We start from the raw sequence: 20,564 nt of genomic DNA, 5'->3' as shown, positions 1-20,564 counted from the left end.
TTCCCGGCTGTTGGCTGGGGGGCCGTTTCCGTGGCAGGGCCCCAGCTTTTCTCCTCTGCCGGCACCCGTGCCCGGACACAGCGGTGCCTCGGAGGGAGGGTACACCAAGACCCTGGACAGATGGATGGACGGACGGACGGAAGCTGCTGGCCTCCCGAGCCCCTGGCTGTGGCCGACAGTGAGTGCCCCTGGGCAGTGAAACCGGTTCTTTCTTCTCAGCTTAGTATTTTTCCAGAACTTTGATGGAGCTTTTTGCCAATACTGAACAGGAAGGCTTTAAATGCTCATCACCAAGGTCACAATTTTTTTAAATCAAGGCAAGGTTTTAAAACAATGCCAACTGTTACTCACAGTGCTGCATTTTATACCTTTCCAAATACTATGATTTTGAAATTTCATTACAGTGTGAATACTTATCTCCTTAAAATAGTGTAGCAAGAATCAAAAAACAAGAAAAAAACCAGCAGTTCTCAGTTGTCTGCAACCCACAGCGATGTATAAAGTGCCCACAGGGCTCTAATGAAACACGCTGGGGTTCGCACGTGTCCCCCCAGCTCCCGCAGACACACACGCACCTGCCTCACCTGTAATCAGCACCACCCCGATTCTCTGCCCGGCCCCGGCTTTTGGCTGAGCATTTAATCATGAACTGTTTCACATGCTGATACGGTTGTATTTCATTTTAAAAGAGCATAACATACATCAAACAGATCAATGTGCTGTCATTTACATAAATATTCCCCTACTAGTGGTCATTTAGGTTGGTTCCAATTTTTTGCGTAATATAAATGCTGCAATTAAAATTCTCATGCACATCCTTCTTTCCCCCCCTTTTGGGCTGTTTCCTGAAACCGAATAACCAGGAATAAGATGGTGACGCAGCCGAGGCTTGTGAAGACTTTCACGACTGGGACTTAATGTCCACCTGCTCTCCAGAAAGGTGGGGCCGGTTCACGGCACTCGTGCGTGCCAGCCGCCTCAGAAACAGGCCAGCCCCGAGGGGCAATTTTTAATTTTCTAATTTCATAGAAATAAAAAGTTCTTTATTATTGCCTTAGTTAGGAGCTCAGGGCTAATTCACATAAAGCGCAAACACAGGACGAGGTAATCAAGTTCTCAAGGGTCTGGCAGAGTCACGGGGATTAGGACTGTGGATTCTAGAGCCAGCTGCCCACAGACCACCTGGGTGACCCGGGACAAGTCATCACTTAACCTCTCTGCGTCTCAGTTTTCTCACCTGTGAAAAACACAGACGACAGCACCCACGGGGTGCTGTGAGGACTAAACACGGCAAGTGGGTGAAGCGCTTAGGAACCGGGTTCGGCACACGGCCCGTGTGTTCCTGTCTAGCGGTTCCCACTGTCACCACTTCTGCCAAGAGAGGGAAACCAAGGCAGCGACGGCCCCCCTACTCGTGTGCACCTGACAGCCCTCCACGGATGCAGCCTCTTCAGTCCCAACACTCACCGTCTTCGTCCCCAGCCCCGTCCACCAGGACGCTCTCCTGCCCACGGCCTGCCCCTCACGGTGGACCTTCTCCATCACCTCCCACTTTATATCAAATCCCGCTGCTCCTTCTTTGAACCTTCCTCACCTTTTCTTTCCCCTCTTTATTTTCACCGCCCCCGTTTTTTAACGTCTCAGCCTGGATTACCATCTTGCCCCTTGGTCCTCCGCACCTCCTGGGTCCACCTCTAAGCCCCCAGAGACCACCCCTCCTGCACCATGCCCTCAGAGCTGGCGGTGAGGCCCCTCCCTGCAGCAGACCGGACCTCGCCGACCCGGCTTCCATGACCCTCCTTATTCCTTGTTTTCCGGAACCGGCAGACTCTGCCCCACCTCGTCAGGCTCCCCAGAGCCCAGCGTGGAGAGCTGCACGAGCCTCACATCCTGAGACCGCCGCGTGTCCAGTCAGCGTGATGCGTGACTGTGCGACGAACGGCGCATCCAGACCCTGGTGACTGCCTTCCTGAAATCTGTTCTTGTACGTTAGAGCCAAGCACTTCTGTCAGACAGATGTGCCTCCTGGCCCCAGGCACGGCCCGCCGTGCGCGTCCCCTCGTCCCCCCAGCCGCCCAGGCTCACGTCCTCTCAAGGGCTAGCTCCAGCTTCTCCATCCATGAACTAACACCATCTTCACCATCAGTCTCATTTACTCGTCCTCTGCTTGTTTTATGTATGTTAGTTTTGTCTCTGACTAGAATGAGTTCCTTAAACATGGAGGTCAAAGAACCAAACAGCTAACGACGAGCAGATATTACAATTGCAAGGCACCAATCTGAACACCTCACTGGGTGCCATGGATTGAACTGCGTCCCGGCACCGTCCCCGCACACCCCGCCTGCATTCATGTGCTGAAGCCCTAACCCTCAGTGTGATTGTCTTTGGGGACAGGGCTTTTAGGAGGCGACCAAGGTTAAATGAAGTCATATGGGTGGTGTCCTAATCAGGTAAGTGTTGGTGGCCTTAAAAAGAAGAGGCCATACACTTCTTGCACGTGTGTGTGCTGAGCAAAGGCCACGTCAAGGCACAGCGAGAAGGCCACAGCCTACAAGCCAGGAAGAGTCCTCACGAGAAACCGGCCATGCTAGCAACTTGACCTTGGACTTCTAGCTTCAAAAACTGCAAGAAATAAAGGTCTGTTATTTAAGCCACCCAGTATGTGGTATTTCGTTATGGCAGCCTGAGCAGACTTTTGAGACATGGGGTTTATTTCACGTAACCGCCCCCGAGCCTGACGGGGATGGTTCTCTTACTATGCCCATGACGTGGATGAAGAAACTAACGTCTAGAGATGCCTAAGGCCACACAGCCAGTCTGCGGTGGAACTGGGATTGGAACTCTGGGGGTCTGGCTGCAGAGCCCTGTCCTTGACCCTGTGGTTCCATCTCCCAGAGGGTCATGGGGCTTGGCACATGGCGGGGATTCAACGGTCCCAGAACTTCAGTCAGAGGTGGCGAAGCAAACGCAATCCTGTGAGCTGTCTGACGTGTACAGAGTGGGCGGCCAGTCTGCAGCACACCCACGTTTATTCTCCTCGCCTTGACAACTACCTACTGATCACAAAAACACTTTTTTGTTTTTATTCCAGATGTGGCCTCAAAACTGTTCTCAACGTAAGGCTCTAAGCAGCCAGTACAAACTGACTGGGGCTGGCTCCGAGTCACTCGTTCCGACGCTATTTGTTGAGTGCCTACGAGGCACCAGGCACTGTCACCGGGCAGCAAGAACTCAGCCCTTCACAACCAAGACCCGAGGTCCTTGCCCTCAGGGAAAGAGGCGGGGGAAAGACCAGCAAAACCTGTAAGCGAAGAGGCCAACTGTAAGAAGGACAATGGGGCCTGAGAAGCGCCAGTGCCGATGCTGGAGACAGCGGAGGGGACCCGCCTCGAATGGCTGCTCAAGGAAGGCCTGTCCGAAAAGGCAGACTGAGAAGAACGGGGCGAATGCGCACTCCTGGGATCAGAAAACGTGAAATAACTCTCAAAGAATTAGTTTACCTACTAAAGCTTCTCTCCATTTGGCTTATACGGAACTTTTTTTTTAAGGCTTATTGCAATCTGACCACACGGAAAAGTGACAATGAAATAAGTCTTAATACAAAGTCTCACTGATGTGGATTGAGTGAACAAAAACAGACAAATACAGAGACCCTAACTTCTAGAGCACCTGTGTCTACGAAACAGGTGGGAGAAACACATACTGACTGAACGGCAGACAAGTGTAATTTAGCAAAATACAAAAAAAGAAGGGAAAATGCAAAACAGCGTTCTAGACACACACATGCTACTTTCCTACTTGCCACAGGTTTCATTTTGTGCTTTCCTTCTGTTTTATTTTTAAAGTTAAACATCTCAAAGAACCCATAAAACCACATTAAACTTTACAACAGAAATCTGGTTTAAGAGGCGGCATACGAAGCTATACTCAATTGAATGGGTCACCACTGACGCTAGGGCAATGGTTTTCGAGCATTTTCTAAGCAGCACAAAGCTTCCTTCCAGTGAAGTCTCTGCACAAGTCCAACACGGAGAGCGGCCAGCACCAGCCCTCACCAGTCGGCCACGGCCTCAAGGGACGCACTACAGGACAGTCTGATGGTCCAGCTCCTTTGCAAGGGCGACTCCTCCCACATCACGGCCTTGAGAATCCAGCCTCCTACGCTCCAACCCAACACACGGGGGTCCTGAACTGGAAAATACCATTTGCTGAAAAGATCTGAAATCAATCAGCCCACCGCGTTCTTTCAGTTTCCACTTACAGAAAAGCAAAAGACACTGACGTAGGCTAGTTAATGTGCCATCTCATTTTCAAGCATAAACTTCTTTCCATAAAGAGTTTTACTTTCACAAAATAGTGGACAGGGCATTCCTCAAGGAACTGGCAGAGGTCAGGACAGGAGAGGGAGAAAACATGAAGCAGGAACAGTCGGCATACTGCCACTAGGAAAAAGGATACAGCTTAATACATCATTTTTCTAAGTTTCCTTATCCTAACTACTGCTTTCAAATGGCAATAAACACAAACATTCAGTCTGAAAACTTACTGGTTCTCCAAGTTTATCCAAGTTATCCAGGAAATATTTTACAGATTCACCCTGAAAACAAGAAGAAAATAAATAGTTATTAGGGCTTAGAAATGGAAGACTTTGTTACAACAGTTTATATTAAACTGTCCGGTTGTACACTTAATCCAAACCCAAACATACTTCGTTTAGTCACCAATTTCAGACTGAGCAGCTAACCCCACTAAAGACGCATAAAATGTCTGCCTCTGTCAAAGTGCTACAGCCTGGTGAGGCTCACAGAGTCTTTACAGAAGCGATACCCCAAGCACTCATCCATTCGGACAGGATCACATGTACGTGTTCCGATATATCTGTGTATCCAAAGGGAAGATGTAATTAAAAGGTGAAAACTGCTTTTGTTATACACATACAACTACAATTCAGGTGGGATTATTTGTCTACATTTTCCAATCACGTTTATATCAAAAGCGAAGCAGGGATGAGGTGAGAACACCTAACAGGCAAGTGCCTAGACAGACACGCCTTTTTGCTCCTGAACCCTGAATAATGCTGCAGGCTTCACCTCTCCAATCGAGGCTTCACCTCTCTTCCCTACCTGAGTGATCAGTCTACTCTCTCTGAGCCCAGACTTCTATCAGACCTCAGGCAATTTCCAACATCTAAAGTGCAGGAGAATACATTCCTAAGAGGAAATACTCGAACAAAGGACAGGCAGGGCTGTGCCTCGGAGTCTCCCAGCGTCCTCCCTGTCCTGCTGGGTTTCTACCAGCGCAGCACTTGTCCTGCCCGAGCTCCAGAAGGCAGTGCTTCTTTCACACAGAAGAGAATCCCCTGAAGACCTTGTCTGACTGCAGGTTCTGAGGGGGCATCTGAGGGGGCAGGGGCGGGCACGTAATTCCTGCAATTCAGGTCATTTCTGGGACCACAGTTTGAGTCACGAGGCCTTAAAGCAGCAGTTCTCAAAACTTTAGTCTCTGGATCCCTTCATACATCTTAAAATTCTTCAGGATCCCAAAAAGACGTTGTTTAAGTGGGTTATAGCTACCAATACTTACCACATTAGAAAGTAAAACTGAGACATTGTAACATATATTTATTAATTCATTTAAAAATATCAATAATAAACCCATTCACGTTAACATATTTTAGTGTAGCTTCATAAAAGCCAGTGAGACACTTCTGCTTCTGCATCTGAACTGCTACTACAGGTCGTTTCCGCTGTAGCATATGAAGATCTGGCCTCACAAAGAATGCTGATTGGAAAAGGGAGCATTTTGATAACCTTTGTAACTGTAGATATTTTTGTTTCTACACCAGAATTTGACAAATGGTAGTTTCTTAAAAGTGATGTCCCTGTGGAATGGAAAGCCTACTGATGAACTTTTTGCACTTTTGTTACAGACACTAAAATTCGCTGGTCTATCTTGTACTTTGAATGGGTCTTTCACCCACCCACAATTTTGTAACACCAAGCGCTGATCACACGGAACATGGTGGGCAATTAAGTATACAGATCTTCCAAATGTTGGCATGTTTCATGACATAATATTAAGAAATCATATTCATTAATATCATAATGATCTCATATGAAGGCTTGGGAAGTTGACAACCTCACAGTGGTGGGCAGATACAAGTTTTCCTAAATTCTGATTTTCACTGGAAAGCTCAAATTTTATCAATGGCAACAAATACTGTTACTTTCCTTGAACTGGCAGGCTCAACTTCATTCATTTTCTAAAAAAATGCCTGTCAAATGCCCAAGTCTGAGTAAGTTGATTGTTTCTTTCCAGTAGAAATGATGTTCCACGAAAGATACAGTTAGTTCAGCTCACGTCACAACCAGTCACAAAAGTACTTTCCCTGGAGACCACGGTCCTGGGGCAGGAGCGTTCTCAGGGTGCCGCCCAAGCCATCATACAGCGTAGTACAGAGCTGCTGAAACTGAGATCTAAAACAATCTTTACTGCTTAATCAAGGATCTCTTCGGCGAACCTGGTGTGTGTGTCTTAAACTGCAGATGTAGAGCGGTGATGAATACACCAACTAGTGGTGTGTTTGGGGCTGATACCCCATCTGCGCTCAGGCACTGGCTGGCAGCTGCAGCCCTGCTGTTCTGTTCTCTCGGTGCGAGTGTCAGCTTAATGAAGGGAAAGAACATCTTAAGTGACACTCTCAGGAGTGCTGAACATGAAAGCTCCTTTTAAGGGTTCCTGGGATCCCCAGTGGTCCACGGACCGCACTTGAGAACTGCTGCCTTAAAGCACATGGTGGCGAGCGCGTACACGGGTGTGCGCTGTGGTGGGCGCGCTGGGGTGGGAGGCCTGGCTGCGATCTCCTTGTGACGCAAAGGAGCAGCGGCAGAGGAGTCTGCTTTCTTCTGGACCTGGAATATTCGTACAGTGTCTACAGCACCTAAAGATGATTTTTAAGAGAAGGGAAAAGAAAAAGCTTCCAAAAAATTCATTCTGGGGTAATGAAGAGATTATTTGGTCAAGCCTGTACAGGTACTTTGCGTTATTTCATCCATTTTAATGAAAAACATAATATTTTTGTTTTTATGATGGACAACATATATAGGCCAAAGGGAATTTGGGCTTAATCTTTAAATAACATCAATATTTACTTATTGAGTTGTCTGTACAACCCAAATGAGGCTATATATTTAAAGTACTTTAAAAAGTAAAATTCAAACGAATATTACCAATCCTGTTACACTGAAGTATACACGGTAGAGTCTCTTGGACAAATGTGATAAAAGGTAGTCACTCTGTTTCTGTATGAGTAAGACTTACAGAACTGCTACCCTTTCAGTAATGTGCATATTGAATACTTACATAATGTTAAATACCTTAAATGAAATTTAAAACATTTCAAAAAGGTGTTTTTTTGTTTTGGTTTTGGTTTTTTTTTGCGGTACGCGGGCCTCTCACTGCTGTGGCCTCTCCCGTTGCGGAGCACAGGCTCCGGATGCACAGGCTCCGCGGCCATGGCTCACGGGCCCACCTGCCCCGCAGCATGTAGGATCCTCCCGGACCGGGGCACGAACCCGTGTCCCCTGCATCCGCAGGCGGACTCCCAAGCACTGTGCCACCAGGGAAGCCCCCAAAAGGTGTTTTTTGACTGGTGTTACATGTTGCATTAATTGACTTTCCCTGATTTTAGAATTAGTAAAATTCACTGTGGAAAACTTGAAAATTAGAAAAAGGAACAAAGAAGGAAAGAGGCAATAATCATTAATTCCATCGCTCAGAAACAACTACAGTTAACGCTCAAAGAGATTGCCTTCCAATCACTTTTTGTATATTTAACACTGTTGAAATAATATAGACAAATCTGCATCCTTATTTTTCACTTACGTAACTGTAAGTACATTTTAATGGTCAAAATAATTCCCAGTATTTATATGCTAAAAAGTTAACTAAAACCGCTAATCTAATGTTGGATATTTGAGTTATTTCCACCTCTTAAATAAGGTTTTAATATTTTAAAAATAATGTTGTGTAAACAGCTTTATGCGCTCTTGAATTACATTCTTAGTGATCTCAGAAGAATCACTAAAGGCAAAGAGATCCAACATTTTTAATACGCCTACTACTCACTGACACACAGGTCCTACTGATTCTCTCCTACACGACAGTTACAACACTGAGTAGATGAATAGTGAAACTATGAGGACGAAAAATAAGCCAAGATCACAGGAGAGTGTCCTACAGATGCTTCTGTACTAAGCTAGAAAGCAGCCTCCCAGCGGCCCCACACTGCTGCTGCTCATCACTTTAGGGACCCCAGAGCAAAGGAGCTCTGTGTAAAAGAGAAAAGAACACGCTCCATGTCCACACTGACGATAAAGGTTCAACTACACAAAACTCTACTTCAATTAATGTTGCTGTTTAACTAATGGTCAGATAAACGAAGGTTAAAGTAACCCTAAGATGAACATGTTATCGAAAGCAGCAAGCCTCTTTCCCCCCTTTAAGAACTAAATGCTTACGCCGAACCCATCATTTCTGAGGGTATCGGGAAATTGGTATACTCATTCTGGCGACCTTGCAAATTCACAAACTTTTTAGAGAGTTACAAGTAGTACACTTCATAAAGCTTTTAATGAACTTTTGCACATTCTAAGGAATCTACTGAACATAAAACGACACAAACAAAACGATATTTTACTTGATGCTGCCTATAATAGCAGGATCCGGAAGTTTACTTTTCCACTTTTACGGGAATGAGTTAATACGTTTTGGCACACTAACGTAACAACATCGTGTAAGTCATCAGGTAACAATTATTTCGATATAATCGCTACATGTGAAATATGTATGCCATTAAGAGCTAAATTAAAGCAGGGGCTGACAAAGCTAAGCTCCGCAACCCCTTACCCGACCCACACGCTGCTTGTATGCTCACCCCTACACTCACTTGGCAGCAAAACCTGACCTCAGGTGGCTGAGGCTCTTTATATAGTCTTTATTTCTCCCACTTGGTGAAACTGTTCAAACGTTTTGCTGCAAAAGAAGTGTGGAGGGACTTCTCTGCTGGTCCAGTGGTAAAGAGTCCGCCTTGCAATGAATGCAGGGGACGCGGGGAACTAAGATCCCACATGCCGCGGGGCAACTAAGCCCGCGTGCCAGAACTACTGAGCTCGCGTGCTTCAACTAGAGCCTGTGTGCCGCAAACTACAGGGCCCACGCACCCTGGAACCCATGCACCACAGATACAGAGCCCAGGCGCCATGGAGCCTGTGCAGCACAGCTAGAGAGAAGCCCGCGCACTACAACGAAGAGCCCGCGCACCGCAACGTAAGACCCGATGCAGCCAAAAAATTATAATAAAAAGTAATAATAAGTAAATAAATAGAAAAACAAAAGAAGTGTGGAGATTACGTAATAAACAGTACATGCATTATATTATCTATCTGTAATCCAAAAAATGTTTAATGCCATTAATAAATGTGGACTCGGGGATTTATGATAAGAATAGTTCTGCATTACATATGCTTTGATTTTCGCTATTTAAAATATGGACAAGGTAACTTTGCACTTCTGTGAGTGACTATATTCTCTTTTCAAAAAAGTAAAAAAGGAAAAAATCATCCCTATTTGTTCTTCTCTTGGTATTACAATACAAATATAAAAAAGTATTTAGAAAGTTCTTTTCACTGAAGCTTCCTGATTTAACTGCATTCCCTAAGAGGGAAACTTAGATCTTTGGGGTTCAAATTATTACATACCTTTGTTTATTAGGAATTCATCATCTCACCAAAATCAAATAATATATAACACAAATATGCACGTGCTCCTGTTACTAAGTTTCAGCTTCTACTGAAGAAAGTTTCATCAGTGTAATTTACAAAGTCCTTTGTGCACCTGAGACTGTATAAAATCTAAATAAAAACATTTTAATACATTTCACACATTTAAATGCGTGGATTATCCCTAATATTTTAAGTCCTAAATAAAGCCCCCTTTGCCTTCTGCCCCATCACCCGGCCAGGACTCAAGGATTATAAATGCTTTAAAATATTATTCCTAAGAAAAACACATGTTGGTTTAAAATAACTCCTCAAAAAAAAGCTATTTACATCATAGGTGATACTACTAATCCTTGCATTAGTGAGGAAACTGAAAGTGGGAGACATAAGAATCTTAATCATCTTTTAATGCACGTGGTGGTAACTCTTACTGTTGAGAGATGAAGTTCTGAAACAAAACAGTTTTAAACACACGCATGCAAACGCACACGTGCATATGTGAACACACACATGCTATAAAAGGATGAATACTTTTCTGAATTAGGTAATTTAAGGGAAATTTCTTTTTTTTTTTTTGCTGTACGCGGGCCTCTCACTGTTGTGGCCTCTCCCGATGCGGAGCACAGGCTCCGGACGCGCAGGCTCAGCGGCCATGGCTCACGGGCCCAGCCGCTCCGCGGCATGTGGGATCTTCCCGGACCGGGGCACGAACCCGCGTCCCCTGGATCGGCCGGCGGACCCTCAACCACTGCGCCACCAGGGAAGCCCTAAGGGAAATTTCTTACAGTAGCTTTAAAGACCTTTTACTGGAAAATAAAAAAAAAAAGAGAGAGAGAGAGAGAGAATGAGAGAGAAATCTTTCACAACCTCAAAAAACAAAAACCCCCCACCAAACTAAAAAATATAAAATGTGTGTTATTTGCATCTGAACCATGAAGGACACAGAAAGTGAATAACGGCATCTCTGTTCTCAGTAACCGAGAGCTTCGGCCCTGGCCTTTTGTCTGAGCGTTAGGCCCTCATGCAAATCGGATACCTCGCTCAGTGCCTGGCACCTGGCGGCCTGGCTCCCTCCCCCCCAAGTGTCTGGTGAATGAAGTGTGAATAACCAGGGGGTGATTCCCCTCAAATCCTTTTCCCTAACCGGTTCAGAGGTGATCGAAAGTCTTCTGGTTGTCTAATATTAACACTAAATCTAGTCCTTTCCCTAACACTGAGCCATCTGCAAGTCTCTAGACTTGTCTGGGCCACAATTTAACCGTCAGTAAAACGAGGAAGTCGCGTGGTTCAACGCATAGTCACCAGAGCTCTGTCTGCCCTAGGCAACAATTTCAGTTTGTACAATTGATTTAAATTTAAGTTCTTCTTTCCTTTATCTACGTGCCTGTCACCCTTAAAGTCACTTTTGTTGTGACTCATCATTCAGGTTGTGTTGCTTAGTCTCCTGGCTAACACAGAAGTAAACAATTTCATGTATCAGGCAAGAAAGACCACGGGTTTAAGACTCACTCTTCGTTGGTTATGACTTGAGAGCTATTGTAACTCTCCACAGTATGCTTTATGTTACGGAAGGGAATTTTTAATAAAATTCCAAAGAAAAGCCATTTCGCACTTACGACTTTTTAAGTTTAAGATGTTTTAGGTCATCCCTTAGTTCTTTTTCTCTGTTTGAAATACTGAGATAACTTTCTAGGTTACCGAAGCAAGGCTGAAGAGTCCACAGTGGCGCGGCACTCCTAAAGTTTCCATATTTCCTTAACCTGTGGATATTTGGGTTCTGCCTAAACAAGGGCAGAGCAGCCAGTGGGCCTGGGTTCTACTCGCAAGACAGGCTCTTCTATTGACAAAGCCAGGGAACCCTGGTGAAGTTAACGCAAGGATAAAATAAAATGACAGATGAAATTAATTTGTGTCAGCTTTACAGAGCTGAGCCTAAACTAGGAATGGCTTCAATGTCCTCCCCATTTACAAGAGTCATGTGTTAGAAAGACCGTCTTTGCTTGCAGAGACAAAACGGGTCAGGGGCCCTGAGTTTGAAGGTAACAGAAGAGCTGAGAACACGAATTAGAAAATAACTTCTATTCAACAAATGTGTAATTATAGGGATACCTGGCAGTTTATTGGCCCAGTTATCAAACAAGCGACAGATTTATTCAACACCCTCTTCTGCACGGCTAAAATATATACAGGACAGGATTTAGAATGCACTACTTTAAAAGGATGTGGGGGGGCTGCCCTGGTGGCGCAGTGGTTAAGAATCCGCCTGCCAGTGCAGGGGACACGGCTTTGAGCCCTGGACTGGGAAGATCCCACATGCTGTGGAGCAACTAATCCCGTGCACCACAACTACTGAGCCTGTGTGCCACACCTACTGAAGCCCTTGCGCCTAGAGCCCGTGCTCCGCAACAAGAGAAGCCACCGCAATGAGAAGCCCGCGCATCACAACGAAGGGTAGCCCCCGCTCGCCGCAACTAGAGAAAGCCCGTGCGCAGCAACAAAGACCCAAAGCAGCCAAAAATAAATAAATAAATTTTTAAAAAAAAGGATGTAGAATTTCAGCTAGATAGCCAAAGAATACACAAGAAGAAATTATCTGCTTTTTAAGAAGAATATACTCATTTACTGGCAGCTTTATAGCAACAGGAAGGGGACAACTCTACCTAAACAATATAGGTACAATCTAGAGGAGATTTTAACTTCAAAGTCTTATTTAGATTTCTAAAGTCTATAGAGATAAGGATCAACTTCAGATATTTTAAAAGCAAGGCATACATATTCTAGAAAGCAGTTTGGTAATCTGTAACAGGGGCTTTAGAAACGGCCCAGGCCCCAGAGCTGCCGGAATAGCACAGGAGCGGAGCGGATGCCACTGCGGCAGAGGGGGAGTCACTGGGGCGCCCCCTTCTTGTGTTTCATACATTCTAGACCAGGATCCTCCAACCATGACCTGTAGGCCAGACCCAGCCCACTGTCTGTGTTTGTGTGGCCCATCTAAGGAGTTTGGAAAAAAAAAAAAAATTAAAAGACTACTTCATGACAACTGAAAATGATATGAAATTCCAATTTCAGTGTCCATAAATAACACCGCATTGGAGCACAGCCGTGCTCATCGGTTTATGTCCTTACTGTCTACAGCTGCTTCCTGGCCGCCGCCAGGAGAGCAGTCGTGACAGGCCACGCGTGGTGCTCTTCACTCTGCACCACGAACTGCACGGACACAGTTATAACGTGAAAATGTTTCAAGTGTCATCAGTAGTGCAATACCACGACTTTTTGTTTTTTATTATTACTAGTGCACGTCCACCAAAACAAGCAGAAAAGAAGAGGACTTTCTGTGTCGCGCTTTCAAGGCACAATGGAATGTGGATCATTTTGATATCAAATGAGACGGCAAAGCCCTGTGTTTATTATGCAATGACCCCACAACTGCGCTAAAAGTACACACGGACATCAATACTACCAGACAAGCACTCTACAAAATAATGCCAACTCCTACAGAAAAGCAATAGTCAGAAAAATTACAAAATTTTAAATGGAATAGCTCATCACAGAATTTCTTCACAAGAGGAAAGAAATGAAAATGAGACTGCAGCTGATAGCTGACAAGTTTCCAAGGAGTTCGCATTTGTTAGCCAAGCAAGGACTGCCACGGACTGCTCAGCGGTTGTGTACTCAAGGGATCAATGCCAAGGGTGAAGTGACTGAAGAATAAGCCTGTATGAATAGGCTGTGTGGAAGAACTACAGATGAGGGTATTTTCAAGGAAGCTGAGCAAACACTAAATCAGCACAACCTGAACTGGGATGTGTACTACAACTGATGGTGGTAAAAATGTGTGGAGAAGAAAAAGGACAAATTTATGAAGACTGTGAAGATGGTTACATCACGTATTCTTCACCAGCAGGGACTCTGTAGGAAATCCATTAAATCTATATTGTTACTGAACCAGTATTGTTAACGACGAATTTAGTTCACTCTCGTGGACTTGACCATCACCAGTTCGTGAATTTCTGTCAGAAACAGAAGCTAAATATGCTGGTTTGCCCTATTACACCAGTTCGATGTCTTGGCAGAGGTAAGGTTTTACTGAGATATTTTGAACTAATGGATGAAATCGAATTTTTTCCGAACGAGAACCACCTTCAACCGCTAATGCAGAACACTGAATGGCTTTTCAAAATCAGCTTTAGGGAAGACTTGATTACATTTCGTAATGAATTCAATCCAAAACTAACAGGCAAAACAGTTTTTTGCAAACTTTATACTGCGGTAAAATCATGTTGACAACTAGTGTCACTGGAATCATAAGCAATGTCCAACTGCTTTATACCCTTTCTTTGCTGTCAAGTTAAAACAGTAGGCCTCCATTCTCATGCAAACGTGCAGCAGATATACATTTCTAAAGTCAAACTACAGTTCCGGCAACATCTTTCAGACCGTAATACAAGTGTAAAAAAAAATCCATACTTCAAAATCTATTTAACTGTGCAACGACTGGAAATGGTAAACCTGCAATGTAAATGACATGCCCAGAGGCAAACACCAGGAACAAGCTAACAGAATTCTCTAAATGTCTTACAAGCAAAGTCTATGCTCAATTAAAACCAAATGCTTGGGTTTCCCTGGTGGCGTAGTGGCTAAGAATCCACCCGCCAATGTAGGGGACATGGGTTTGAGCCCTGGTCCGGGAAGATCCCACATGCCACGGAGCAACGAAGCCCCGTGCGCCACAACTACTGAGCCTGCACTCTAGAGCCCTCGAGCCACAACTACTGGGCCCACGGGCCACAACTACTGAAGCCTGCACACCTAGAGCCTGTGCTCCGCAACAGGAGAAGCCACTGCGATGAGAAGCCCGCGCACTGCAACGAAGAGTAGCCCCCGCTCGCCGCAACTAGAGAAAGCCTGCGCGCAGCAACGAAGACCCAACATAGCCAAAAATAAATAAATTTAAAAAATAAAAATTAAAAACAAAACAAAACAAAAAACTCCCCCAAATGCTCACTTGGCAGTACCCATCTGTGTGCAAAGACACTTCCAAGGGTGGAACGTGTAAAATCGTTAATGGATGAACATTTGCACCTGATTGTGATAATAGGGAACACCAAAACCCTGAACCCTACTTAAGCAAAATGTTATCCCCTTCCAAAAGAATCCAATTCTTCTCATTAGTAAACCTATACTACAAAAAACCGTAGACAACTTTATTATGTTCTGAATTGCGTCAATAAAAAAATCTGTGCAAACTAGAATTCTCTCCTGTTACACTGATTTTGTCTCTTGGCATGTGACGTCTAAAATATCATACCACCTAGCCCTTTACAGAAAGTTTTCTGACTCCTGTGCTAGCCAAGCGGTCCTTAATCTTGGCAGTGCATCAGAACCACCTAACGTGCTCCTTAAAGACAAAGATCCCCAGGCCCACCACAATTCCACCAAACCAAACTTTTCCGAAGGCCCACGAGACATGGTTTTGAGGGGCCGGCTCTAGCATCAGCTCAGATCTGCACAGACAGCAGATTTTATTCAAAACTGGATTTTATATTAATTTTACCTTTTGATACTGATTATATCAAATCAGCTTGGGTTTTTTTTAAAAAGCTTTGTAAAAATGTCACGAATATTAAGAATCCAGATCAGAAACTTATTTAGCTTCATCTTATTACAAAAGTAGGTTTCAAGCAATATTTACTTGAGTTCAACTAGGTCTCACATGAAGAGCATCAGGCCTCCATTTGACATATTTGAATTGTGACATAAACAACAGAATTAAGTCTAGAAGTAGCTTTCTCTCTCTCTCTCTCTCTCTCTTTTTTTTTTTTTGCGGTACGCGGGCCTCTCACCGTTGTGGCCTCTCCCGTTGCGGAGCAGAGGCTCCGGACGCGCAGGTTCAGCGGCCATGGCTCACGGGCCCAGCCGCTCCGCGGCATGTGGGATCTTCCCGGACCGGGGCACGAACCCGCGTCCCCTGCATCGGCAGGCGGACTCCCAACCACTGCGCCACCAGGGAAGGCCTCTTTCTCTTTTTTAAAAACTGATTTGGTGATTCAGACACACTTTATTTCCTGTGTTACTACAGTTCTAGCAGCCTTCCTCTCCATATTCCTAGAGCCCGTTTTCAAATGTCCAACAGCCTTCAAAGCTGAACTCCCAGAGATGTTTGTGGTTAAACAGTAATGCACGTGGTGCTCCAGCTGTAACAGTGTTAAGCAGCTAAAAGGCGCACGAATGAGAACAAGTATGAGAACTGCCACTATATTCTAGCAACAGGGCCCTAATGGACGTAAGACCTCAATTAATCTTATAAAGTGATTCTGCTTCTGCAACAGACACTGAAACTTTGCATGACAGGTAAATAAAGCAATGCAAAGTGTTTAATAAGGAGCACTATCTTTTTACCTGGTAAACAGGTGAAAATTACACTGTGGAATGAAAAGAGGTAACAGAATTCAATCAAATGCAAACTATAAGTAATGCAGTGGATTTCAGTTTGCTACTAAAATGAACTACTGTTGCTTAATCTTGTAAAATGTCTGGAATTTAACTGCAGGCTTATTAGGTATGTCTATAAATGGCAGAAAATCCACTGTGAAGAAATAAGTCAATTAGAAAGAAATAAGTGAATTAAAAAGCATCCCGGCCTTCCCTGGTGGCACAGCGGTTAAGAATCCACCTGCCAATGCAGGGGACACGGGTTCGAGCCCTGGTCCGGGAAGATCCCATGTGCCGCGGAGCAACTAAGCCCGTGCGCCACAACTACTGAGCCTGCGCTCTAGAGCCCGCTAGTCACAACTACAGAAGCCTACACACCTAGAGCCCGTGCTCTGCAACAAGAGAAGCCACCGCAATGAGAAACCTGCGCGGCACAACGAAGAGTAGACCCCACTCGCCGCAACTAGAGAAAGCCCGCGCGCATCAACGAAGACCCAATGCAGCCAAAAAAAGAAAAAAAAGCATCCCATTTTTATGTGTGGAGGCCCTTTTAGTTGTGAGATTAGCATTACCTAAAATAGTTTTTTAAGAGTAAACGTATTTCTTGAGAGTATAAGAAATATTAAAATTCAAAGAAAATCTATATTACCAAGACAATTAAGCAGTGAGAAATCTTCTTTTGAAATCTAAGTATACATGTGATTCTGAAAATGATGGCATAACTCGAAGTTAATATCCAGTTTCTCTTTATATAGAGAAGCAACCACTAGCCAAGTACTACAAACAACAAACACTTCCTGAAGTACTAGTAAACTACAGAACAGAGGTCTGTGTTCTAAAATAGCCAAATGCAACGGTTTAAAGTGCTTCACACCCTTGCCATGCACTTTAAGTCCTTCCATTTGCAAGTCTGGAATATTCAAAGAGGAAAAGGAATCAAGACATAAAATTACAAATCTGTTTACTCTTTAAACTGGTTACAGCTGTGAACTCAACTGCCGTATGGTGCTGCCTTGATCGCCGCAGCAAGGTTTCTGTATGCCTATAACATGCCTTTAATTTTCATCAGTCTTATAATCCCAAAACGAAGCCAGGGAGAAATGTTCTCTGAATATTCACTAGGCAGGCTTCACTATGCATATATTTGGAGAACATCTATTCAACAGGAAACTAATTAACTTGCCTTTAAAAGTGACCTAGAAGTACGGTTGTTGTTTTTTTTTAATCAATAATTCGTATTTTGTATACACTTGTAATTTCAGCCCTGCAAATATCCTGGTGAAGCCACATCTAAATAAGGAGGCTTTAAATATTCTATGAATAGACTCTGTGTAATATAAGCCTTTCCATCTAGCATTTACTTATATATAAGGTTTACAGCAAAAATTAAATGCCAAATAAGTAAGGTACAAAATGGAAATATTTGAGGTCAAAGCTGGTTAATGAATCAAGACTCCTCATTTCAATAAGGACGTGGCTAGTAATAAAGACAGAAGGTAATACTTCTTACTGGATGGGTTCTGGGTCTTTTTTCCTCCTTCGTTTTTATTTCAAAATAAACTACAATGGAGCGGCTGGCGAGCCCACACACAGGGTGGGCATGAGACTCTCCTGGTGCTCAGGCCCTCGCCACGAACAGCCTCACTTCTGCGTTCATCCGCCTGCCCTTCCAACATTCTTGTTTTGCCTGGTCTTCACAAAGGACCCATTTTACTATTTCTTATCTTTGAGATGACCTACCTTTTTTTTTTTTTTTTTTAAATGACTTTCTCTATTCATTTTTCTCTGGACAAAAACATTGTAAGGTATTGAAGTGACACGCAGCACATGTTTAATAAGGGGATACTGTCATCTTTATCACTGAAGCATAAAGTACTACCACTCATGCCTGTTCTTTGGTTCACAAGGAGAAAGACAGTATTTACTTCTATTCAAAGAAATACAAGCTATTTTCTTTTGCTCTGTAGATAGGTCAAAATTAAGTAGACTCCAACTGAATGCACTTCCAAATTTCTTGCTGGCATTTTCTATGTACATCACTCACAACTCCCAAAAGAGCCAAAATTAGTCAGTTACGTTAAAAACCATCCAAACATTTGAAAGTATTTTTCAAATTAAATACCTCTCCAAACGAAGATAGCTTACAATAGCCTAAACAGAACTTCAGAAAGAATACCTCTGAACAGTTAGTTTCCGATTTTTCTTGCATTTAAGCCGTAAAAACAAACTAGTGCACAGTAGTAACGAGAAGTCTCTGGAAGGAAGCTAGCACTTTATTTCGTAAATTGCCGTTTTCTTGCCACCGCTCACAAATTAATAAATTCCTTTTTATATCAAGTTTTCTAATTAGACTTATCACCAAAATGATTTAAAGCTAATGGTCCTAGTTTTCTAAGAGTGCTCCTGTAGTCCCACCAAATTCCAGCTGACACACAACACAAAAGGTAAATGCAGTTTAATCTACTACGGATGTCACAAGAAAGAAGGCCTTTATTTTATTAAAATGCTTCATCCTGAAGAGACAGAAAAAAGAGTTTGGCCATATGTCTAATAAGCATTTATAGGTGTTTATGTCTTACACTTATATGCTGTTCAACTTTGTTATCTTAAAGTATCAATTATTTTCAAAACCCTATATAAGAATTACAGCCGCTTCTTTAAAATACAGGTTTCAGAGTGGCAGTCAGCATTTTATAAAATCTTATTCCCTGAAAAATCAGACACACATTTTAAGTGTGAGGAAGGAGCTGAACACCGCAGAGGCGGGCTAGCTCTGACATGGTGTACGGTGCCGCTCACTACGGCAGCAACGTGGCATGATTTACCGAATTATTTATTCCATGTTACTATTTACCACCCTACTATTCATAAATACGTATATATGAAAGAATTTTCCATATAAATCAAAAACGCACATCCATTTCTAGAAGAATGCCTTATCAGTCCTCTGAGAAAAATCACCTCCTCCAAGAAATGCTAATGGCACAACATTAAATGAACAGGATAGAAAATTGTACAGAAACTACAGAAAAGTTTAACTCAACAGCCAATATTGTATTCAAATACTGGAAGAAAATACACCCAACTGTCAACACAGATGTCTTGGTGTGGAGGTATGGTGGCTAACTAGATGATATTCTACAATGGGCATACACATGTTTTAAAATCTCAATTTAAAAAAAAAAGCTAATTTAGATTCTGGAGCCCATTTCAAATCAAAAAACAAAAACAACTTCCCTGTTTTTCAGTTTTCACATAATGATAACACTAAAAAGCTTAGAGTTTTGAACCCTTAAAAATTCCTCAAAGTTAAAATACTTTTTTGAAAAGGGTCAATCATACACAATCCCAACAGCATATAAAGAAATGTCTCAAATTCTAAAAGAAATGACCTCAATTGTTAAAAAAAAAAAAAAAGAATGTGCAGTTTCCCAACATAAGATATAACTTCCCAAATATAGTTTCAATTCCCCTGCTATCTAAATAGAGGGGCTCATACAAGCACTTTTTAACACCCAGAAGTCCTTGTGAACAGACACCAGATGGAAAGCTCTGCTCTGGGCTGATGTGCTGCAATGCATCTTGAAATCCCCACAACTCAAACATTACGCAATAATCCACGTTAATTAACAAAGTAATTCTATGCCTAAGATCACACAGCAGGTGACAGGAAAACCCAGACTTCGATGGATTTCACAGTCAAGCCATCACCCCAAACTCTTGGCGGCAGCGAAGCTCCACACGCCACCCCTCACCTCCGATCGATCAGGTCAGACAGCAAAGACACATGCAGCCTGTGAATGTTTTACATGTTGATGAATGTGGGTAACAGCTTGTAACGTGTGCTGGAGTATCAATTCCTGTTTCTAAGTCACTACGGGGCTAAGTGTGTTATTAAGGGACACAGGGAAGCACAGCAGTAATTATGACTGTCACACCCAAACTAGCTACGACCTTAACCTTGATGGACTTGGGTTTTATGTACAAAGCGAAGCGAACTGGCCTACCTGCCCTCCTAGGCCTCTTCTCAGTCAGTGAACACTTGCTGATTCTGCACACTCTCGGAAGAGAGGTTACCGATGCAGCACTCTACACCGTTTATTGTATCATTTGCGCTCCTCACTGGATCGAGAGCCTCCGTGAAGGCAGGCCAGCCAGGCAGCTCCTGAGTCCCAGGGTCTGCTCATCCCAGAACATGGTGTGGGCAGATGCTCAGCACACGCTTGCTGAAGGAGGGAAGGAGCAGCGCTGCTAAGTTACCGCCCTCACTGCATAAGCAATGGTCTCAAGTAAACATTATTTGTGTTTGCCTGGCCCAACAGATTAACACTATCATTAACTGATATTAACTCT

At 43.6% G+C, this 20,564-nt stretch overlaps 1 protein-coding gene across 1 annotated transcript in view; it reads right to left on the bottom strand.

Moving 5' to 3' along the window:
- GNA13 (G protein subunit alpha 13) overlaps nt 1-20,564 on the bottom strand; it is a 38,407-nt gene that overhangs the window by 6,070 nt on the left and 11,773 nt on the right. The window contains exon 2 of the mRNA XM_024760691.1: nt 4,547-4,597. Within this exon, the coding sequence (XP_024616459.1) occupies nt 4,547-4,597 (51 nt within the window). The remainder of the gene's footprint in view (nt 1-4,546; nt 4,598-20,564) is intronic.

This window comes from Neophocaena asiaeorientalis, unplaced genomic scaffold (assembly GCF_003031525.2).
Source record: "Neophocaena asiaeorientalis asiaeorientalis breed wild unplaced genomic scaffold, Neophocaena_asiaeorientalis_V1.1 scaffold30, whole genome shotgun sequence".
Taxonomy (NCBI): Eukaryota; Metazoa; Chordata; class Mammalia; order Artiodactyla; family Phocoenidae; genus Neophocaena; species Neophocaena asiaeorientalis.
Note: the sequence above shows the minus strand (reverse complement) of the source record. Positions and strands in the feature narration are given on the sequence as shown.